Genomic DNA, 25,050 nt, shown 5'->3' with positions numbered 1-25,050 from the left:
GGCAGGCTTTGGGAAGATGACAGAAGAAACTGTCCAATTTTTCAAAGCTGAAGACACACAGATGAAGCAAAGAGCCACTCCTGTAGTATTACAGCCTAATCCTGTCTGCCCAGTGTCATCACATAAATACTGATGCTCCCCCTGAGGCAGCCATAGTGCTAAATGAAAGGTGTCTTGGTACTGTCTTTCAGCTGTGTTAGAGACTTGTAGATCATCTATATGGTTAATGGATGGATGTGAGGCTCTAGGACATAGGTGATATTAGTTAAAGGCTGGAAACCTAAACCCAAAAATAAGTAATTTTTTAAATGCCTGTTGGGTTAAAAATACCCTTTTTTGAAGCTTTGAATCTGCCCAGTTCCTTTGATATCAAGGCATGGACAAAAGTTAAATTTCTCATTTGTGATAGGATCAGATGGATAAGAATCCACTGCATGTGTTGCAGAAAACCCCTCAGTATTAACAGACAAGACTATGGAATTACTCCTGTCATATAGAATACTCAAGAAAAATTAATAGTCAGTTAAGCAAATTATGTCGTTTACTTAGGCGTTGTGATTCGTTAACTCTGTGGGCTTCTGTAACTTCTTTGAGAGACCTTACAATCAAATGTCACCTGTGAAATATTTATAGCTCAAGTATAGGAGTTCTGTTTCTTCTACTTACTAGATTTTTTTTCTGTAGTTATTTTGAAGCTTTGATCGTTGTCTTTACCCTAAGTACTTGCTAACATGGTTGGAAGATAAATAAATCACTCAAACCTGTAATTGCAAGCAACTTTCTGTGCCATAAGCAGCACAGCCTGAGGATCCACAATCATGTAGTATTCTAGTTTCTTCTCTCCTTGAGCCCTTTTCTTGGCTTTTGTTCACATAAAAATTCAAATCTTTTTGCCAGAGGAAATTAAGCTCAAAGAGCTTATATTCTACAGGAAACACTTGATAACAAATTTAGACAGTTGGATTCTACTTTAGAAGTATCTGATGGGAAAGTTTTAGTCCTAGGAATCAGCACTAGTGTCCAGGATATGATTATAATACATTGTATGAAGCCACTCTGAAACTGAGACTTTTTCTGTGGCTCAAGTAATTCAAAGGAAATTTTCCAAAATAATCTGTTTTATGCATGCTGGTGAACAAATACAGCAGAACAATTTGGGTTGGGGTCTGTAGTCTGGGCTAGATAATATAATCATCCTGACACCTGCAGTCTTGGTTCAGCCCAAAAGTTAGTGTTGATCAGAGATTGCATTGGATAGATGTATGGATGAAAAAGTTAGGAGCACAGAAGGGAAGGGGGAGAGTTTGCTATCTTTAAGAGAAAGGAATGTGTAAAGCTTTCATATTATTTTATAAAATAATAATATGAAAGCATGGCTGTTTTGATTGAAAAGTTATTTCCTTAAACTATCTTACTCTATTTTTACATGCCACAGGCCTGTAAATAGGTCACATGTACCCATGACCTATTGAGTGTTTTTTGGGAATGGCTGTCTATAGGGCCTTTGATTCCACTACAAGGTAACATTCCAGGTGAAGACCAATTATAAGGACACACAATGCCCTATGGCCTTCATTTCTTTGTCTATACTTTGAGAAAATGGGTGAGAGAAGAACTAGGTTGTTCTGCATTTGTGTCATGGAAATACAGCTACTTGAAGGAATGACAGCATAATTAGTGACAGAATTGTTTGAGCTGGAGTCACCACTAGCAGAGAAATGAAGCAAGTGTGTTATGAGGTTGCCTTTAGATGAGCAAAGCAAATGAGAAATGTTGCTGTTAAAAATGTGAAAAGTCACTTTCTCACAGAGTGCTTTCCTATGTGGTTGAAGTACTATTGTGTGGGCAGCAGTAGCTAAGGGATTCCCAAGGCACTTGTGTTCTATTTTTCCACCGTGTAGTTTCTAGTAGACAAGAAAAGAAAATTGCATGATAGGTACTATATTTCTTATTGCTTTCCTTATACAGAAAATTCCTAGAAAACTATAGTTTCATGTTCTATTCAGAAACCAGGTGACTTTATAAACTTGTACAGTTAATAATCCATCATGCCAGTTATTTGAATCTTAAATATATCTTTCTCCTCTGTTTAGATTTTAAAACAAATCAAGAACTTCATTGGGTTTTAGCGTGGGCAATAGATCAGCAAGCTTTTTTTCAGTCGTCAATAATCTTGGTTATATCACATCAAATGTCTGAATAAAACTGAATGGTACTATAGCTGTCCTTTTAAATAATTTTGAGCAATACCTCTGTTCTTTCAATGAATTGTGGAAAATTAAAGATATAAACTTTTTTCCTTGGCAAGGGGAATAAATACATAAACAGATCTTTTTTTAGCTTTATTTTTGTTCATTTTTATTAAGAATGTGGATAAAAGTGGGATCTGGATATGATGACAATAGTCTGTTACTATTTTCAATCCCTAAAAATGTCTCATGAAAATGATTTATGATGAGTTTTAGATACATTTTTATATTCCTAAACTTTGGCTTTACGTGACTTGGTCAGAACTAAAATACTAGGTCTTGTAAAGATTCATGAGTAGTATGTATATTTCCTGTCCCATAATCCTGCTATACTCAAATACTTTCCATATCAAAGGATTTCTGTTCAAATAATTATTATACAACAAATTGTTTTTGATATTCTCAACTGAATAAAAGGCATGGTGAATATGTTAAATTCTGAGACAAAGAAATGGCTTTGTGTATTTTTAATGTTTTTCTTACATAAATTTAATTAAAGTCAACCGAAAAAGGAGATATTGTAAGACATACAGATATTTCTTTCTCTGAAATACCTGTCTTTTAATCACTTGGACATATTTAGATTGCAAATGTTATAGTTGAAAAGGAAAGTCTGAAAAAACATATATAGGGAATAGCCCCTGAATACTACTTGTCTCAGAAATGTAGTAATAATTTTAAACATTCACTCCCTCCATCCTCCATTCATCACACAGGTCAAAGTTGATGTTTTCATCGAGACTAAGCCTGAGTAAAAAGTTGACAAAAGATACTAAAGAGCTTTTATTATGAATAACGGATCTTTTTAGCCAGAGGCATTTTGAGAAGGGCAAAGGGGTTTGGTTAGAAAGCAGATACTAAAGAGATGCTCATATTTCTTCTACATTTTTATGCTGCTGTTGTCTCATGCCAAATTAAATAAGTATATAGTACTTACAGACATTTAAATTTAATATATTAGCATTTCATTGTCTTACTTCACATCAGAAGATATCTCAACTGATGCTTGAGGTCAGCTTAGCTATCGTCAGTTTATTAGCAAGGCTTATTATATAACATTTCTCTTGGAATATCAGTTTTTCTTCTTGTGCCCCATAAAGGCATTTCTTTTGAAGTCCACACTTTTGAAAGTGTCTGTGAATTGCCATCTCTGGCATGTTCAACAACAGGGATTCTGTGAATTTGGATATGGAAGAGATGGGGAAATTTCTGTAGAAATGTATATAAAGTATGCTGTTATTGGTGGCATGCTTGTCTTTTCATTCTTGCTGATATTTCTGATTCCATTCTGAATGTTTAGGTCTGAGATCAGGCATTGAGTTTAAGTATTTAAATTTGTTAGGGGTGTTTTTATGGTGAAGAAATGTTGTCTGAGTGCAATGATGATGCTTTTTAGAGGTTTGTATTAGTTTTGGTGTGTAAATTGTTTAAGTGAGCAAAATATTTAATAATTGCATTGAAATATTCCTAAAATCTGTGCTAAGGAACTTCAAATCCACTGTCACTTAATAACCTTGAATATTTCTCTGCTAAATCTTACTAGAAAATTAGCAATTAATCACATGCATTATTATACAGCTTCTGGTGATCAATTCATAATACTTCTTTTAACATTGAAACAGACTTAAGGACCTAACTGATTCAGTTTAAATGCTGATTTAATACTATGAATAAGTCTTTTCCCTTTAAAATGAGTTAACTGTTTATTAGTCCTTAACCACTGAGGCATAAGAGCTGTATTTATCCCTTCTTTGCCTAGGAGGGGATTCACTTAGCTATGCCCAGGGGAAATTGCATTTTTCAGTTTAGGGAAGTCAGCTGCCCTCAGGAATAATCTTTACATCAATGATATAATGATCAAGCATCACGTTTAAGAATCACAGGAAATCCACAGAGAAAAGGTTTGATTTTGATTGGAATCTCAAGTAGGAGAAAAATGTTCCTGAATGGAGAACATCTTAAAAGGAAATAGTGCTGATGACAGGAGCAGAGCCTAAGGTTAACTCCTCATCTATAAGTATTATAATAACAGTTCTAGATGAATTCCAAACATAAAAGAGACAGAAGAAGTTGCTTGTTTAAAATGTAGGTAGCTATAGGAGTGCTTTTGTTTTATTTACGTTGTTTTTAACACAAACACAACTCTATTGCAAACATTTGATATTTGGGTAATAACTTTCTCCTTTAGGTCTTAACAGCTGTTTGCTGCTGTTTGTTGCTTAGCAAAGCCAAGCTATGCAGAGTAGCAGTCACCAAATAAATGGTACTAGGTGATGCTTACCATGCTCAGTACCTGATTGGAAGTTCTTGGTAGCATTTGGTGAGGTGCATGGGGGAACTGGCACTGTTTTGAGCAAGGCATCTTCCAGTAACCAGAGAACATCAAAACACTGTTTGCTCCAGGGGAAAGTGGAGCAGTATCATGTATGTAATGCATGAGTCTATCACAAAGTTGTTCAGGACTTCAATCTTTAAGAATTCTCTTTGGCTATACAAGCTTCCCCACAGCAGTTAGCCAGTGTAGTTCTGAGGTTTTTTGCTTCTGTAACTTTAAAATCAGTGCCTGTTCCATATGTGAACAGTGATGTTTTAGATTTATTTGTTTGTTTTTGTCACAGACATATTTCTCTGGCTTGGAAAACTACTGCCTCTAGTTCTTCTGGGATCCGGGAACCTGAAAGTATTTTTGCACAGAGATAAGCTCAGTCTTTCCCAGAAGAAATATTTGATTCCACAGCTTTTCTGAAGTGAGTCTCCTTCAATCTGTCCCCAGATCCACCGAATATCTACTGAATTTTTCAGTTTCAAAAGCAAATGAATCATTATCACAGGGGTGTGCCACAATAGCATTGAAGTTTTCTCTCTTTCATGGGGATAATTATAATGATATATTGGAAATGGGATGTAAGTTTACAGATAATTTTAAAAAATTTAAACCACACCTTTAATGGCTATAAAACATATTTATAAATGGCTTTTCCTATCAATACTAAATAAATGTGTGGACAGTTGAGGGGAAAAATACCATAAGGCTCTTGCATTCTTTTGTAGCTTATTAAGAACTGTAAATCAGAAATCTGCCTGAATTTCCTTAGTTTAGCCAACTCAAACAGCACAGAATGAGAAGCAAGGAGAGGAATGTGTATTTTTTGTGTATATGTTGTACACCAGACAAAGTACAGGCTATCTTGGTGGTATCTGGCAAAGACTAGTAGGTTTTTTCTGACAGTGTAGTAAACTGGGCTTGAGAACATATGGCAGAAGGGTAAAGTTTCTTCTAGGCCTTTTTCAGACTGCCTTTCCCCTGATGGTTTGTGTATGACTTGATCTTACTTATGTCGGTTACTTGACCATATAGAAGACAGTTCAGTTATCATCAGCAGTTAGGGGTATGTAAACCCCTGGTTTGTTTGAAAAGGCAGAGTTTACAGAGAGATATTTTTAGTAAAATATCAAAGAAGATTTGGGGGGTTTTGAAAAATTTGAGCATTTTCTTCTTGAGTTTCATAAAAGGTAGCTAACATTGACCATGTATCGTTGAACCTTTTCTTCCCTCGTGCCCTTTTTATGATGTTGTGTGACACAAAAGCGATAACAGGAGTGAAGAATATGACATAGTGTGTAAGAGTGATGCCTGCTCCCTTCTCTGAATAACAATTTATCAGATACACTGCCAAAAGGAAGACGTTTATAGTGTTAAATAGAATGTTCACTATTTCATGGGACCTATGCCTTTAGGCGAGAAAATGATCTAAAGGTATTCACTGCAGTAGAAGGTGACCATAAAACTACTCACTTTTAGAAGTAAAAAAAGCACTAAATTTTGCCTCTGCTTTTTCAGTAATTTCTTGACATCCTTACTCATTGCTGAGCAATGACACAATCACCAGAAAGGTTTTGTACATAAAAACACATGCAGAAAGGAAGAATAATTTGATTTCTTCTATTTTAAAGTATTTTAGAAGTAGTCAGATACTGATATAGACTGCATGAATTTTTGCTCATTCCTTCTGTGTTATTTTATCTATATATATTTATATATATATTGTATATATATAATAATATATACAATATATAATTATATATTATTATATATATAAGGTTTGGGTTTTTTTTTAATTATGAAGTCAACATTTAAAAAGTACTGTCTCACAGAGCATAAGTTTAGACACATTTTTATATCAACCTTAAGACGTAACTACTGCTTCTATGGATTTTACAGTTTGATGCATATTTAGAATGTTAGTCTTAAATTGGCTGGCTCCTAGGCCTCTACCCCTGTTCAGAGATTAAAACTGGAACATAAATTATTTGGAATTAAAAATCTGAAAAATTTCCATCCCTAGGCTTCCATACTCTGGATGAAAGACTAAATAAAAGAATAGGTACATTTCCATGCCTGGTGAAATGCAAGGCTGAAGACGCAGCAGTGGTTACACTCCTCCCTTTTACATTTTGCTTTCAGTAATTTCATTGCTGGAAGCAGTTGAGAAGTAACTGGGCGCTGATGGGTTATATGTAGTGATAACTTCATAGGTATATGCCCTGGCATAAAAAAGTATGTTAAGTGTCAGAAAATCTGGTAGACTGAACAAATAAATACTTGTGGATTGTGTATTTATGCAACATGCAAAACCAGGCAGCTTTTATATGCAGCTGGAAACTTAATTTGTTTCATGACTTTTAAAAGCTTTTAAACAGATTGAATGCGTATTACTGCAGAAAAAAAAGAAATGTTATAAACGTGGAAGTGAAATTCACACTACTGTAGAACTTTCAGGCATGCGGCATATTGCATTCTTGGTTCCCGTCTTTCCCTGTACTTCTGAACTCCCAGCACAGCTCTGAGGTCTCAGACCTCCAGAGACAGAGACGATTGCATTGATTGTGTAGAACTGTGCTTTGTGTGGGTTGATACTGTTTGATTTTCCAAGGGTATACTGCAAGTCTCAACATATCTGTTGTGAATAACTCTTTTATTCTTTAATCTTCAGGGTTTCTTCTGAAAAAATACTTGACACATAATCTTGAGGGATTTTTTTCCTGTATTTTTAATGAGCCCTCTTTTCTGTTTCTATTAAATATTAAGATTTACTATGTCTTTAATTGCAGTTTAGTCAAGCAGGGAGTCTTTCAATGAATAGGTTTGGAAAGTAGCAAGATTTTCTTTTGTTATATTAAACAGTGTTTTCACATTCCATAATGTTCTCAATTCAGCAACACTGAAGCACATCGTAAGTTTAATTAGAGGCGTTTTTTTAAAGCAGTGTTTGGGCTGATAAACAGAAATATTGAGAAGTAATTTTCCTAATGATATAGCAGAAGTATTTTGGGACTGTAGCACAAGACTCTTGACTATTTTTTCTTTTCCATCTGTCTTTCCATGGAACAAGAATTACATAGTTTTATTTACCTTCTTCATTAAATACCTTTTGTGACAGGAACCATCACGAGGCATTATCAAAAGCAATTGGAATGACCAAACAGATCCTCATTAGGGAAAAAAAGAGGTCTAAACCTATTTCAACCGGTTCAGAGCTTAATACCTTTATTACTCTTTGTGTTTGTGATCCAAATAAATTTTTATTATAATGGGTAAGTACTTTTATCAAAAATGTTTTTGTATGTTTCCTTGCCCATAGTTTACCTATTCTGGAATTTTCATTTGTTAATATTCTTTTAGTTGTATACAGAAGATGTATTGAAGCAAAGAAATATATATCTTCTGCACTGAAATAAATCCTTCTTAACATTTAATTCAAACAAAATAAATTCAAATTAAAGGGCAAAGAAATTTAAGCTCCAAAACCTATTAGCAAATAATACAAAGATCAATGGATACATTTTTAAAGGTTGAAAATAAATTGAAGTTACAGATTGTGTAAGATTATCACGTATTCTGGATGAATGTGTTGTTCCTTTGACTTACTTGAAACTGAAGTGCTTCAAGTTACACTGATATTTAAAAGCTGTGTGTGTATCTGTGGAACAAGAGCAAAAACATGGGAAGTCTGAAGTCTTGTCTAAGGATTACTTTAAGAATATTTTCTTTCCTGGGACTACTTCCTGATGTTGTGAAACAGACACAAAGGTAATTTACCTGTGTAGAAACGTTTACAGGTGAGTATTTCAAAACTCTTGTGAACAATTACTTTAAAAAATAGACTTGCCTTTAAAATGTGCTCTTGCCACATAGTTCCCTTAAACTGCTGCTAAGACATGCCTCAGACATTGTGCCCTTCACTTATTGCAGGGTATGAATATATTGGTGAATCTATTGCATATATCAGCAGTTCTGTGACAAACAGGAGGGACTAACCTAGGAGGAAGGTTACATTAATAATTCTCATATCCCAGTTACCAGATCCCACCTTAGAGTGGCACAGTACAGCATACTACTGTATTTGTCTTGCATAGAAATATACTATATAGCCAAATGATCATCACCACTGAGGGAAAAAACCCCAAGAACAGTAAATGTCAGCTGTTTTGCAGACAAAGAACTCCCTACTTCATGTCTGTAGGCATTGAGAAAGTTGGAGTCTGTCTGGACTGCTTTTAGTACAGTATTGCAGGAAATGGTGCGAAGTTGTAGAGTTGTATTAAACAAAACTGATGTTTTTTTTGTTCTCATTCATCCACACATTCTCTTTTACTCGTGTGAGTGCTGCAACATGTGTCCACATCGTCTAGGTAGGAAAACTGGCAAACACCTAGCATGTCTTTTTCATGGCTTTTGGATTGTTCCTGATGCTAAGGCCTGGATGTGACTTTTTCACGCTAAAAAGTTGAGAGTAGCTGTAATTTTTTTTTCTTCATCTTGTCCCACCTTCAAGACTCATTAGGAAATGCTGCTGATTTTTTCACAGTCTTTTTTTCTTCTCTTGCTGCAGTTTCTTTGGGGTTTTTCCTTGTTTTCTTAGAATTTTTTTAACTAATGTCAGATTTCTTGAGAATAAACTGTGATGTTAGTATCTTGATGTTGTCAACAATTGTAATTCTTTCATGCCTTCTTAGCCTTTCTTCCAATGTTTTTATACCCTTAAGTTCCAATTCACATTCTATTTATACCTTGTTTTCATTACAAATCTCCACAATTTGTTACTGGAAAGAAGGGCTCATAGCAACAAAAGAAATTATAAACTTTAATCTGTGGCTCCTGTTGCAAAGCACGTGCCTTCAGACCGCTTTTATTTAAGCATGCTTAGAGTGATTTGGACACTTAGAACAATTTCTTGTAACAAAATCTTATCAAAGAATATTGTGCTTCATATGGCTTTCCCTGGGGTGCAGTGGGAAAGAGAATGAAACACACATTTGTGTGAAAAGTATTGTACTAATGAAGGCAGTCTAAGAGGCTAAAGGAACTTGATTCAAGCACTGTATACTTGCAAATGTAATATTGGGCTACAGGAGAGGTAGAGCTTTCCTTTATTATGATGGTAAAATTGTATCTTAAAGTTGTCCAACATCACAAAAGCAAGGCCAGACTTCACTATTTTAGAGCTAAAATTCTATGTTGTAGAGTTCAGAAAATGGTAATATCTGTAACAAGAAAAGATAGTGGCAAAATTAATGCATATCGAAATTGGTGAGTATTTTGCCTTTGATGACTAAACTTAGAGAAAGTCTAGATTAAGTGAATTTTTATTTTTATTTTTTTAATAAATCCAGAAGATCACAGAATGTGTCACACTGATATATTCTGTGCTAGGAAAGGCACTGAACAAAATATAGACCTAGACTGCTATTTTTGCAAGGGATCCCTTGTAAACCTTTCCTAATGATTGTCCTCCTTTGCTCTTGGCAGTGGTGATTTGTCTGTTCTCTCAAATGTCAGTTACCCAAAGATAAAGGAAAGACATGAGCAGCAGGTATGTAATCTTCTCTTTATCTCTCCTTCAACATTTCAGGAGTTTTACTTTAAATGTGGAGCACACCCAACTGCTGACAGTGAAACATCTGTGGCTTTGAACCTCATTACAACAAACAGCCGCTGTATCACATGTATAACATGCACAGATATCAGGTAAGTACAACAAAAATTGTCAGAGATGTACAGTCTCAGTGCTTCATAGTACTTATCACTTCCAAAGAGCCTCTTTTTCTTTGTTCATTTTCCTTTTTAAAGGCTGGGGGTTTTTTCCCAGGTAACATGTTGAAAAATGGGTTATAATTTCAGGTGTTATTTGTTTTGCTGCTAAAATTGCAGTTCATATTTATGTACCTTAGTCATGTTGCAGGTGGAAATCTGACTGCTTAAGTTCTATCTAAAAGTTCAAGTGCTCAAGATAGTGGCATAAGTGTGTAGATATTTTCTGCTAATATGTATTCAAGAGCCAGGGAAAGAGCTGGATTTTTGACAGGGGCAGACTGTTCCTGAAGATATTAACTTTTTGGCGCTTGTTCTATACATCAAAGTAAAGCGTTTCTGTTCTCATGTTTGTGTTTATTGTAGTTTGAAATACTGTAATCCATCTTTGCATATGGTATTTGGGCACATACATGCAAGAATATCCATTACTTGCAAATGCATGGATTAAAAACTAATTGCCTGAAAAAGACAGCTACCATTGTAGTGAAGAATTACCTGAAACACATTTATCTACGGATCAGGAGATATTTTATACGAAAGTGTAAAGAGAATTGTGAAATGGTAGTTGTTGGTCAGAAGGAAGAGATTGGAAAGGACACTTGAACTCTGTACTGATTTATACGGTGTGTCTTCTGGAAAGAGCTGGTTTTGGAAGCATCCTTTGTGGTGTATTTACAGAGCTGGCTCCTAGGTACAGATTAAGTGAAGACCAAATATCAGTCTCTGTCAAACTGGTACGTCAGAATTTTGCAGCAAGGGTGCAGACTCAGCGACTCAAAAGTGGCTGGTTCTCCTGTCCCTTCTAAAATTCCCTGGGCAAAAGAATGATTTGGCTTATTGAAGTGCTGACCTCTAGTGCATGTCTGTAGTGCTAAATACAAGGAGTACAGGGGCTGATCCCCAATCCCAAGCCAGATGGAAATGACTGACAGATGTCCTGCATGGAGCTGTATAACCTGGTGCTTCATCACAGCCAGTTAGTTGTGGAGCTGAAACCCAACCATTGTAGATCTGCAGTGAAAGTACACTTTTTATCCTAGCAGTAAGATGGAATGGAAAAGGGTTATTCATATCCCAGTATTTCCTGTGTGGGGCCCAGGAAGTTTCCCAAGAGCTCACTGATCTACATGAAGTACAACAAAGGGGTAAAAATTGCTGAATAGCTGAGCATTTTGGGATAAACAGTCCTACCTTTGGGACATGTGTCCATAGGGTTCTCAAGAAGTCTAAGTATTTCTGGACTGCAGGAGAAGTTGTCTGTTCCTGAGAATTTACTATGATTTTGTTAATTTTACAATTAAAAAAAACCCAGAACAACCACAAAAAAAGACAAAAACCAACCATAAACCACCAAAACAAAAAAAAACCCAAACAAACCCAAAAAACCAAAAACTAAAAACAAACAAAAAAACACCCCAAAAATCCAAGAAAACATAAGGAAAAAGACTTGTCTAAAATCCCCTTTCTGGGTAACATTAAATATAAGAAATTTGTTCTGTCTCATCATGTCAAAATATTGATACACATTTCTATGATAACTCTAAATTTTTGAGAATGTATCAATACATAAAATTCTGATTATATTTCAGAATTTAGATTTTTAAAAAAAAAACATAAAAGACTCCCATGCACATTTGTGTAATACTAGACATTTGTATGTGATACCAAAGCCCAACACACTACTTTACTATTTTATTTTTTGTATGGAAGTCCTGCAAGTTGTTAAAATAGAATTTCACGTGTATCTTTGGGTGGATAAAATAATTTTCCAATCAAAGCCATGCAAAGAATTGGTTTAGTTTCTGATTTTTTTACCGGTTGCAAGGATGGTCAAATGTATGTTTTGACCATCAGAAAGATCAAGATCGTACAATGAAAACATTTTTCAGTTATGAAAAGGTCACTGTAAAGTCTTGGGCTACTTAAAAAATCTCCACTCAGGGTTTTTTTGTGTTTCTAATTCCTTTCTCCAGCATTCTTGTAATATTTGTATGTAATTCCAAGAAATGACATAGATAGCCATGAACTTTTTACTTCAGTTAAATATTTAGGTGATTGTACTGGCAGTTACTTTCTAATATGCTTATGCAGTTGAAGAGTAGCATTTAGGGAACTTTGCTGTTAAAAGTATTTTGTGAAATCTACCTTCATCTTTCTGTAGCATTCATGTGAAAAAGAGAATTAATTGCATTTGGTGCATTAGCTATTACTTTGTCTTAGCTTCACTATAGTAAAAGAAGAAATTTGTGTCAGTTCTTCAAAGTAGATTTTTCTTCCTTTTTTTTCTGAAAAAAACCCCAAACCAACAAGAAGACACCAAACAGGAAAAGTTGACAAGGTACTATTTGCATTTTTTAAAAATATTTTTATTTGCAGCAACATACACCAAATCTCTTATCCAGACACCATATCTCATATAATTTCCATCAATTTATCATTGACAGTTGTTCCACCACAGGCAGAGTAATAAGTTCCAGGATTCTGGGCACAGCACTTGTATGGTTTTAGCAAGGTTAGCAAAGCTCCTAAAAATCTTACATAAAGCAGTAGTGTACTCTGCTATATAGAAAAAATACAAAGTGGAAGCAGTGTTAATCTACTGCCAGTTTTTATTCTTATGTTTACATTAGATACACTTAGTTTTCCTTAGGTTTATATTTTATGTAAGTATTTTCATGCAGGTCTGACCAATAGAGTGAAATATTTGAAAGCCAAACACCCTTGTAGGGCTATGCTAAATCCATAGGCAGTATTCCATGTAGTGTAATGCCTTCCAATGTGTTCTGCTTATCTACAGCAGAGGTAGTGTGAATTGGCAGCCTTTATGCATTCTTTTTCTGTAGCGTTCAAGGTGATGGGTTTCTATTCTATGTCTTTGAAGAAGCTTTAATAGGTTGAGCAAATGGCTGGAAGTTGAAACAAATACTAAAACTGCTCAATCCTCGAGGGAAGATCTGCTTGTGTCAACTGTTTCCAGTAGAAATAACATCAAAAGGGGTTAGGAGTACCCCAGGGTACCATAAATCAGGCTCAGGAATAACAGCAGTTTTAAGTAGTGTGAAAATAAAATGTGTAGAACAGAAATGCCTCACGTCATCTTTCACAAACTCGGTAGGGTACAATTCCTAAAGGCACCATTATTTTTAGCTTTCAGCAGATACAAATAAGTGTAAAAGATATATAGGACATACTGTCACTTAATAGGTAGAAAGAATTCTCCAGAAGGAGAAGTATTTGGTGTTGTGTTACCAGTATTTTTTTTTTCTAATCTAATAAATCCCTGCTTCATAGTCTTGAACAAATAAATGTTTTGCTTTGTTTAAACAGGAATCTTATATGTTTTTCTACTGTCTGGACTTTCTAATCAAGGAGTTGGAAGTGGGAACTTCTGCTAGTGGTGATAGTAGTGCATATGGTAGTTATTCTTCAAGGGTAACTGTGATGTAATGTCTTTCTCATAGCTCTTTTCAGGCAAATCAATTCAGACTGTGATCACATTAGATTCCATGGGCAGGAGAGTAGTGGAGAAGTTCGGTACTGAGAGGGAAAATAATGAATGTAGTATAGGAAGCCCTGCTGGAAATTCGTTGAGTGGCTCTCTTCTCCTTCAGACAATAAGGAATGAATAGCTGCATGTTATTGGCAATAACAATATGTTAATCTGGTTTGTGTGAGATTACTTTGGACCTCCTAAGATTTATTTTTTTTTTTTTTTTACAAAGTACAAGTTGGAAATTCTTTCCATCCAGCGGCAGTTTGACATTCTCCTAATTGCTCATTTCCTCTATTGCAGAGTCAGAACTGAGACAGATGAGTTGTTTGGTTTTTGTTTTTTTTTAATGGGCTAAGTTCCTAAATTGGTAAGGGATAGAATCATTTGCTTCTCAATAAATGCATATGTGAATGATATTTTGTTGTGGCTTTTACCTGTAGATTTTATGTGCCAAAAGAAGACCATCTCTCTAAGTTTTTTATGGGGATTAGGGTTTTTCTAATTTTATATTCTGGATTTTGATCTTTATGATGTTATTGTTGATATAGGTGTATCATGTTCCTTACTGACCTACATGTTGTACTGTGTTATGGATTAATGTTGTACATTGCTCTGAAGTAAAATATGTCTTCAATTACAGTTTAAATACTGTTTAGAGACACCTGAAATAATTTGCCTTTCTTCTTGTAAAAGATATATGAAACCTGGGTTTCAAAAAAATAGAAGTGGAAAGAGTATCAGAGGAGGATACATCAGTGACTGTGACAAAAAATAGATGAGGTAGCAGGACAGCTATGGTATTCAAAACCTTTCCATTACAAATTCCAAAATCTTTAGTTGATTATTTGAATCCAATGCTACGGATGAAGAGACAATTTTCAAGATTCCGCTTTTGATAGAGAGCCACCAATTAGCTCAGTTGGTTAGAGCATGATGCTAATGCTGTTGTTGTGGGTTTGACCCCTATACAGGTCATTCACATAAAAGTTAGACTTAATGGCTCTTATAAGTCCCTTTTGACACAGAATATTCTGTGATTTGTTAGAGAACTGTTCATTTTCTTGATGAAGAAGATGTAGTACAAATTTGATTCAGGTCAATTTTGCTGTTATTTGAAGAGAGTTTTACCGGGGCTCTTCTGTTGTTTTCCGAGATGAAAATGCAGACCATGTCCATTGGAAGACATTACCCATGTGATGTATTCAGAAGAATAAATAGCATCTTATTCTAGACCTATAATTGCTATTTCTCTTTGCTTCTGGGACATAGAATCCTAAATTTACCCCTTGGGCCATCCAAGGAAGCTATTAAATCTATATTTAGCTATTCTTTTTTGAAGTACTTTTTCCCTCTATGTGACCCATCTTGATAATGTGGTCTCTGCTCCAAATCTCTGTTAAATTCTGTTGCCTTTATAAACCTTGAGTAGTTTGAAGAGGAGTGGAAAAAGATTGTGCTAAAAATTAAATCTGCTTTGTCTAAGCACTATGACCATCTGGGACAATGTCTACTGCTTTATTCCCTAATGTTCCTTAAGTTAATGAGATTTCTTAAGAATCACTTATTTAAAGCATGAAATTTGATATAATACTCTTACTAATTGATTTAGAGCTTTTTTTTTCCTCAATAAGGTAACTTATAGAATACTCTTGTTACATCTGTAATATTTGAGTTCTGCTACAAGCAAAACCATACAGAGAAAACCTTTTGTTGAGAATTCTGGTGATCTTTTGAAATGTGAACCAAGTCTGAAAATGCCAAGTGACCTTCATTTCCTCTGAGGTGCACACTCTGGATTTCAGACTCAAAGACTTGTACCATGGGCTACTGGAAGGTGTGCCTTGTGCATGAAATTCAGTTGCCTTAATCTTTCTCTTGAATTATAATCACTAATAGAGCAGCCCCCTATGGCAGTGGCAGGACAGCAGGGCAGTCCATACTACTCTGCCTCTGAATCTGTTAAGCTCTGCACTGCAGCTGCATCTCAGTGAGACAGCTTCCAGCCTCAGCACATCTGGGGACAGGAGAGTGTGTTGGCAAAGCTATTGCACTGTCACATTGTACATAGCCTTTGCTAGCAGGGAACAAGTGAGGAGGATTTTATACAACCTCACTCATCTCCTGTGCTGCACATAAAGCACGAATTTATCGTCATCTGGGAGAATAAAGCCTGCCTACCTTTCCTTCTTTATGACGCAGAGGCTTTTTTCTGTTATTCCTTTGCTTGGCATACGTGTTAGTGTACAGTTGACAGAAAGGACAAATGGAAAGGGATGTATTGACTTCCTGCTGATTTTTTTATTTATTTGTTTTTTACATTTGCCCATGTGTTTGTGAACATAAATATAATAGTGTGTGGTACATCTGAGTGTTAGAAACAGACGTGAGTGAGAATTTTTGTCACAAGTGAATTAAATTTCTGATTTGAATTTATTCCAATAATGTGCATCTCCTGATACACATGGGATAAAATAAATGTCATGAATTTCATTTTGCGTTTGACATTTCACCTGAAGCCTGTAGATACCAGAATATTATCAATGGACTCTATATTATATGCTGTATGTTTTCTGCCATTTATTTACAGTGTGATTAATACAGTGAGCTGTCTTTTGTAGATTTCTTCACTTACATATTTTATTCATGTTGCAAGACACAAAGATTTAAAAGTTTAAATGGTTTTGGATGAATCAGTAGTTTTAGTGTGTCAGGTATCCAAGTGTAACATATCCAAGATTTCATGAACCTCACTTCCAAAATATTCTGAAGAAATCTAAGTGTGAATACTTTCATATAATCAATGAAAAACGATAGCTAATGAATTTAATTTTGTTCAAGTATTGTAAATTTAAATGTTAAAGTTAAAATTTATTTGCATTGTCCAAGAAAAGAAGAGTAGCAAATGTTTTTAAAACGTAGTTCAAAGACACTCTTTTGAAACTTGCAAGCCCATATCATGCCTTTTCTCCCACAGATGCTTGCATGTTCAGGTGTCTGGGACTTTCTTTTCTTTCTTTTTAAAATGAATTCTTTACCACAAAGGACAAAATATTTTCATCTCTGGTTGGTTTTGCTTCTGGCAAGGTTAGTAATACCTGAATATTTTCACCATCTGATAGTGGTGTAGTGACCTATGAGAATTATTATTGGAGGTCACAATCCAGTTGTCTTTGGAGAGATATTTGTATTGCAAAGGCACCATCACAGGTGATACTAATCAGCAAGCCTCATCCTTTCAGCAGAGACCTGAGGTCTGAAGCAATAAGGTGAACAAATTGGAGAGATGTTCTTTTCAGGCCTCAACTGAGGCATTAAGGGAATGGTTTTGGGAGGAACTTCAGCTGTTGCTCTCTGCTGAGCTGGCAGTGGTTTGGCTCATCTTGCCCTTCAGTAAGGGGAAGGAAGAGAAAGCATTTGTGAAAGATGTAGTTGGCTTTTACAGCATAGAGAAACAAGAGTGAAAATATCTAAGAAAGAATGAAGCTTCCCAGCAGCAAAAACCTAAATATGTACACGACAGAATAATTTCATTTGCAGGAACTTAGGAAAAATGACAGTTCTTCAGTCAAATAGCTCCAGAGGAATTGTTATCAGATTTCCAAAATGCGTAATTAAAATAAACATGTTGATGGAATTTGATGGCAAGAGTTTACACACAGTTTTTAATAGATGTCTGAAAGAGCCAAGGTACAGCTCTCAAATTCTATAATTTTATTTTTGATGTGTATCACATTCAGGGGTATATCGGTACAAAATTCTGGGAAACCAAGGGAGGGATTGAGGAATATGTTGGAGAAATGTGTTCATTTGTGTACATGTAATAAATAGGGACACCTACTTCTGTATTTCTCTCTAAACCATGGTGCAGAATGAATTGTCATAGCAGTGTACTGACTGACAACAGTATAAGGAAAATATTTCACACATTTTCTATTGACAGTCTGCACTGAGTATGCAAAGCTCTTGGTACATTACAGTCTCGATGGAACTGCAATGGAATTTAATCATTAGAAATACTTATTTTGCTTTTTAACTTAATAACTCATGATCACTGATAGCTCTCTTCCCTCTCGTTAATTCTTTGGATGAAGGACTGCTTATGAAGGTTGGTAAAGGTTGCTTCTGAAGACAAACAGTTTCTGAAGGCAATCATAGGGTCTGTTATTTATTTTGTTCTATAAGAGAAGCCAGTAGGGTTCTATATTTTTTAGATCTTCAGAGAAATTACTTCTTCCTCCTGATGAGTGTATTTGTATAAAACTTCATTTAGTAAACTTAACTATATGTTTACCTTAAAACATAGCAATTACAAAATAGTAAATTATTGCAATAAGAGTATAATTGCTGTATAATAATAAATAATAGTAAAAATTTTACTGTAAATTGTGCTGTGATGCACTAAGTTCTTTATCAACTAACTTGGCAGCACAATTTCCTTATAAATGGAAAACCCAGGGCAGGGTCAGGGAGGGGGATAGAAAGTAAATTTGGTCCCATAGCAGAAAATTGACAAAAGTCAGGTTAAATTGTTAATACATAACTGTTATGAACTTGGTGCAAAAAGATGCCGATTTGCAGTGTGGTTTGAAAATGACAAGAAATACATCATAATCAAAGTCAATCAAAATCTGTTAAGTTCTGTCAATATCTGTGACATGTTAAGGGAGCTGTGTGCAGACATTTGAAAATGGTTGAAAATGTATGCAATTAAGGGAATAATAAATTTCCCAGTACAAGTTTGTAAATGGTAGTGATAATGCAGTGATACTGCGCTGGCATGTCAATGTAAATTGACACATGAAAAATTACACCAATAAAAACACACTTTTATATTGTTACAAACTCCTGTGCTAAGACTTCTATTTTCACTTGACATGTTTGTTTCAGTTTGTGTTAAAGTAATTCCATATTACTGTACACTGAAATGCAGTAAGCAGGATGAAAACATGTACATTTTTCCACCAAAAGTGTTTGAATTTTTTTCTTAATATTTCTCCAATTACACTGTCATAACTTTCTCTTGCTGAGGAAATAAGTCTTAGAACTGAACTCTAAAGATCAATTGTGACTGTGGTTGGACATGCTCCTGAAAGAGTCCAGTGGTAGTGAAAAGTGAGTAAAATAGTGGAGAAAAATGTGTGTTGCTGGATAGCAAGATAAGGGAAAAATGATACCTACACTACTGAATACATGAGTTAGCATAAATGTTGCTTTTCTGTGTGGATTTCAGAGTATTTCTACCACAGCAAACTTTCACAAAACCCTCCTCTGAGTCACTTTCAGTTTTGTTTCCCTTTAAGGGTATGTACTCCTACATATTTACTAAGTAAAATGGAATTTTGATTAATTTTTCATACATATTTATATATAATACATGTGTGTGTATATACATATATCCATTCTTATGTACTTGTTTCTTTCTTTGTCTTTCTTCTCCATAATCAATCTCCAGTTATTTGAAGTGCATTACATTTATAAATGTTTCCCCCTCCATTCTATTCTTATTTCACTTTACCCAGGAGACAAATCTGCCCATATTTCTGGTGAAAGTAGGAACCAGACAGTGCTCTTTTGGCATGCAAATTCCATTTGCATTTTACAAATTACTCTTTCTTTTTGCTTTGTTTGAAGCAACAAAGGAAACAGTCATACACTTCCCATAAGGTATGTTCTCTGTAACCACTAAAGGCAGCATCAGCCAAAGAGCTGCCAAGAAAAGCAAGACCAGCCTCCTGATAGACACAGTGCAGGAGAGATGACTGCACTCAGATGTCAACTCTGTGAATCTATCCAGCCTCTTTGGAAACAGGCTGACAATGCTGATGTCAATCTTCAACTGTACTCATGAGGAAGACTATGCCTCTGCTCCCTATGGATTCTCTAACCTTGCTGGAGTTTATTGGATTTCCTGACAAAAGAAATTGTATTTATTCACTTTTGCTATATGTGCCTCAAAAGCCTGATCAGAAAGCAGGTGGTGAGAGGGATGCTGCAACATGGTTCAGTCTAGTAATATAAATATAAAACAGCTTCAGAAAGTCATTTATTCAGTTCAATGCATTTGTAATTAAATTTTGTTTTTAAAGTAAAATACCAAAATAAGAGATAAAAAGCATTTTAAAGATCCTCATCACTGAGATTTTTAGAAATAGCTCTTTTTCTGTCTTGTCTTTCAAAAATATCCATAATTTCAGGCAAATATTAATTATTGTTTTGTAGGGACACATTTATGCATGTATCTGCTAAATTAATTTTAATTAAAAAGACACTTCTCTCACCTTGACCCTTTAGACTTTGATTATGCAAAGAATTTTATGGGTTTGAATGGGTTTTTTTTGTGATATGTGTTTGCAGGTTAAGACTTATATACTGCATAACTACAGATCATTTTCACATAAATAGAACTATGACTTTTCCAGAAATAAGTATCTTCTACAGATGCACAGCCTGTCCCTCTTGCATTCAGCTGTGACCTTGAAAACTGATTAACAAAATTGTACTCTAAGGGATGCAAAGCTTCACATAAAGCAAGTGAAGCATGCACAGGCCCTTGAGGGGTGCTTAGAGTATCTCATAGACTCTAATGGTAATTCCTTTCTCTTTTAATGCTATTAGGTGATTCTGGCTTGAGGCAATCCGTAGTACTTTTCTCTTTATTTAATTTTTGTGCCACAGATTTTATGAATTATCTTATTACAACCCCTGTTTCATGTTTTAAAGACAAAGTGCTCTACATGTCTGGTGTGCTAAGTGTCTTCTTCAGCTACTCAGATATTTTGGGTTGTTTTATTGATTTTACATGCATAAATCTTTGGCACAGTAAGATGAAAAGTTAAGTAGGGCTATGATTACCTAAACCTGAAAACAAAGTGGTGCTTGTGAAAAGCATGTAGAGTGCCCTGCATTTAAAGCCTCATTTCCTTCAGCAGTAAGAAGGACTATTTGAAAATACACCATTTGCTGCATTCCAAGAAGTAGTACATTTATTATCATTTAGTAACTTTGGCAAGCTGTGAAAACCTGGTTTCAAAAATTAATTTATTCATTAATAGATGCTTGTAAATTATTGTACTTTGGACTTTCTAATTCTCCACATTTGTATTTGAATTATGTTTTTGGTTAATGAAACACCACTTTGTGGAAGTCAGAATTGAGAAATAAAATACAATTTAAAGCATTCTACACATCCCTCTTAATCTTGCTGCCAATTTTTGTGTCTTTAAAATCAAATTTAAACATGAACATGAAAAGTATGACATGAACAGGGATGTAAGGTATTGTTTTAATAAGTCATTAAACTAGCAGAAGGCATTAAAAGAATTTTTGCTAGTGATAAAATAAAAAACAGAAGGCAAGATTGAATTGTAGCTATCTTAAACATCGGTAATGTGCCAAGGCAGAGAAGTATAAATTGTAGCATTCCCTGCACCCATGCTTTTTTGTGTTTCTTGTTAAAAAATCCGGGTACCAAAAGTGGAGCCATTTTTGTTGGTTTTTTTGGTCTCTCAAAGTTGTAGTTTCTGAAGCTAGAAAGAATGAGGAGAATATACAGATATTAGTTGCCCACTTGGCAGCTTCTGCTCTGGTTGTAGTGCTGTTCCCTATCCAGAACAAAGAAACTGAATCTTCTGAGATTTTTTTTTTGTTCTTCTCTGATGTCTTTCATTTAATAAAATGTGTTGTATATAATAGCAAGGAATAAAATATTTCTGTAGAGGTGTCCTTATTGTGTTGATAGGATCTCTGTGGTGGTTTGAGTTCCGCAGAACATTTAGAACCAAACTGTGACCTCCTCTCAGTAAGCAGTTAAACCTGTGTTTAGCTTGCTGCTTCTGAATAATCCCATCAAAACCAACAGGATATAAATGCAGGTGTATGTGCTTTGCTTGGTCAGAGCCTAGACACAGTCAATCTATTTATCCTGCATTTTGTGAGTGATATCCTCATGTCCAGTAAGTAGTCATGGAATGCCCTTAATGAGTCTATCAGGGTGAGGTAGGATTGATAATGCTTTTCACAGGAAGCAGATCCAATAGTGAGTATTTGGGGGAGGGGGGGTGTTTATTTTTTTGGGAATAAGATAGTTCTGGAAATGTCTTCTGTCATGAGAATGAATTTCACTGGTAAGAGCTCTTTTCTCAACCCTTTGTTGTCCTTTCTGATTATCTGAGCTAATCTGCATGCATATGAAAAATTTATTTTATATGATCTATCTTCCATTTTGCTGGATATCCTGGTACCTTGTAATGACCCCATGTTTTCAGAGAGATATTTATGGTTTTGATCATACTGTCTCAGAGCTTCCTGTTTTCTAGAAAATGCATTATGCACATTTGCAGTTCGGATGGTATTTATCTAAAGGTTAAAGCATTAACACTACTACTAAAACAAGTTAAAAATATGTCTGATGAAAGTGATTATTTTTCCTAGCATGTTGAACAATATTCTTGGCCTTTCAAAATATGTTACAGAAAAGTGAGCATTCCTTTGAATTCTAGTTGCTGATCAAGAAATAGTATACTATTGCTCTGTGTTTGTGTTCCTTTCCTTTTTTGTTTGTTCTTTTCCAAATGTATGAATATGTTATTTCTTCTTTTTCTAAAAGATTCATTAAATTGTATTAAGCTCCTAAAAGCTCCTAAGAAAGTCAAAAGAATATCCTTTGAATTCTTTTCTTCCCATGTCTCTTTCTTTCTCCCTGCTGTGTTTAATAGATTCTGCAAAGAATATATATTTTTTTAGTTGAAGGGGAAAAAAGGAAAGGAGGAGGTAAAAGAGAATGAAGGCTTTACATTAGATTTGCCAAGAATGATCAAGAGGTCATTTTTGAAACCAGCAAGCATCTTTACTTAATTTTTTAATTTTAAAATAAAATTGTATCATGTAGTTGAATTTTACTATAAGGTTTTTTTTCTTTTTAAATTCAGTATGAAGCAGATTGGGCAGTATTGCATTGAGCTTGGTTTTAAGCACTAATGTTAAGTAATAGTTTTTTACACTTGGGCAGAGCATTCCATTAAAATGGCTATATTTAATTTATTTTTTTTCTACTTAGCATTTACTGATACCTGTCTTATTGTTTACCATATGCCAGAGTGAAAAGCATCCTACAGGAAAAAAAGGTTTCTTTTCAGAATTGGGGTTTTGTTTTTAACACTCAGTTACATTTTTAACATTGCATTGCAGTTTCATTTATTTTATTTTAGCATGGCTTTTCCTACTCTGCATATAATGTGCCAATAAAAGATTGATTCTGCAAAGCTGTGAGTACTCAAGTTCTAGAACAGGATGTTATTTAAACATATGCTTGACTTCGAACATGTGAGACATGTGAGTACTGGCTAAATATGCCAACAGAAGAATGCTTATTCTCATTAGCTTTTTTTTTTTTTTTTCAGTTGCCCCTTACAAATTTTTTCTTCTCTAATAGCTTGTCTTGTCAAGGTTATGTCACAATATCTAAATTTTGAGAGCCATGAACAAAGGTACACAGATACCATAAGAGGAGGTATTTGCAACATCTCAGTGGGTGTAACTGTCAGTCTCCAGGTGGATGAGTTTCAAGACCAGAGGCAGATGAAGAATTACTTTTTCAGTGGTAAAAAAAGAAGCTTAAAATGCAAAACTGTGTGGAAAACTAAAAACTGGAACCTTCCTTCCTTGTTCAGTTACTGGAGCTTCTCTTGTGGACGTTTTTCCTTAAGAAAAATAACTCTTGGTCTCCATACACTATCATGTTTCTTTGAAATTTAAATTTTATTTGCAATTTTAACAACACTATACTTTTCTTAAGTTTAATTAGAGTCGGGTTATAGTGCCAGTTAGTACAATAAGCATTAAATCAATGATTTGTAGGGAAAAGTGGTTATTTAACTAACAGCAGAAGCCAGAGAAGTAACAACTTGATCTAGGCTCAGTTGGCTGTAGGTGAAACATTCTGTATATATTGACACACAGTCCACTTTGTGCCTACGATTTCTGCAAGGCTGCTTGTGTAACTGCCACTGCAATAGCTGCCTGTGGAAAGGAAAAGAAATGAATGAAGTCTTTGCAAAGTCAGCCCTAAACTAATATTTTTGGAGTGTTCATTGCCTGCCAGAGAAAACAATATTGGGGCCACAACAGCAAAAGTCTGAAAAAATAATTTGAACAGTGCTGAAGAGCACAAATGTGTGGAACCCCTGCACCTGTATAAGGTTTCTTCAGATACTTTGATATTGCTTGTGAAAATTGAGTCATTCAGTGATGATTTGTTGAATAGTGTGAGGTGGAATGAGCACTTTTTGCACGTGTTCCAAGTTATCATATACTGTGGCTTGACTGACGCTCTAATCATCCCAAACTTTTTATTGCAGAATGTTGTGCTATCAGGTTGGGTCTGATTATGCCAGCTGCTTCCCTCATGTGCTGAAAGAAATACTGGAAGGCTTGCTTCCTTGCCTTCTTCTAGGTTTGACTTAGAGCACAGCCAAGTGAGGAAGCCTACTTTTCCTTAACTGCAGGTCCTTCATAAATTATAATTTTCCCATGCGAAACAGCTTCTTGTTTTTCAACATTCTGCAGATGTGAGAAGTTTGTCTGTATGGCTGCAGTCATTATGTGCTTTTTTTTCATTTATGCAACTTTGCTGTTTTGCTTAGCTAGTGGGGTTAGCATAAAACTGGCATGACTTCACTGAATCAGCTAACATAGGTGACTTGCTGCTTCCAAATTGTTGGAAGAGGCAAGCAGCCAGCAAGGGTTGTTGCACAGGCAAGAATACGGTATATGTTTTGATTCCAGAAAAATTTTAGGTTTTCAAATAAGATTTGTCACTGTTAGAATATTTCATGGTAAAAATTAATATCTGGTCAAAAGTTGTTAAACCAATCAAAGTATGCATGAAGGTTAAAAAAATAATGTTTTTAAATTATAATATAATTAAATAATAATGTTTTTATCCCTTTCATTTAAAAATTAAAATGATCTCTTGCCAGTGTAAGGCTAGGGATTAAGCATCACATTCTGGTGAGAATGTTAACTGCTGCCATGGGTGGGATTTTGATTCTAGGTTTGAGACCCATTACAGAGAGTTCTATAGGTTTTATTGGATGGTTTGTTTTGTTGTTTTTTTTTTCTGTAAAAGGAGATCTTTTCTGTATTTTGATATCCTTTTACCAGGAAAATTCAGAAAATATTTGTCTGAAAAACTGTGGTTGCTTGGACAAACTTGC

At 34.9% G+C, this 25,050-nt stretch overlaps 1 protein-coding gene across 2 annotated transcripts in view; it reads left to right on the top strand.

Moving 5' to 3' along the window:
* Positions 1-25,050, top strand: part of PRKN (parkin RBR E3 ubiquitin protein ligase) — a 693,701-nt gene that overhangs the window by 335,555 nt on the left and 333,096 nt on the right. For both annotated transcript variants that reach the window (XM_088052826.1, XM_088052827.1), the window contains exon 6: positions 10,163-10,278. In XM_088052826.1, the coding sequence (XP_087908952.1) occupies positions 10,163-10,278 (116 nt within the window). The remainder of the gene's footprint in view (positions 1-10,162; positions 10,279-25,050) is intronic.

The sequence above is a fragment of the Pseudopodoces humilis genome, chromosome 3 (assembly GCF_049639895.1).
Source record: "Pseudopodoces humilis isolate 2021_Gansu_Grassland_sample_001 chromosome 3, ASM4963989v1, whole genome shotgun sequence".
NCBI lineage: Eukaryota > Metazoa > Chordata > Aves > Passeriformes > Paridae > Pseudopodoces > Pseudopodoces humilis.
The sequence above is the reverse complement of the archived record's forward strand: the minus strand, read 5'-3'. Positions and strand labels throughout refer to the sequence as shown.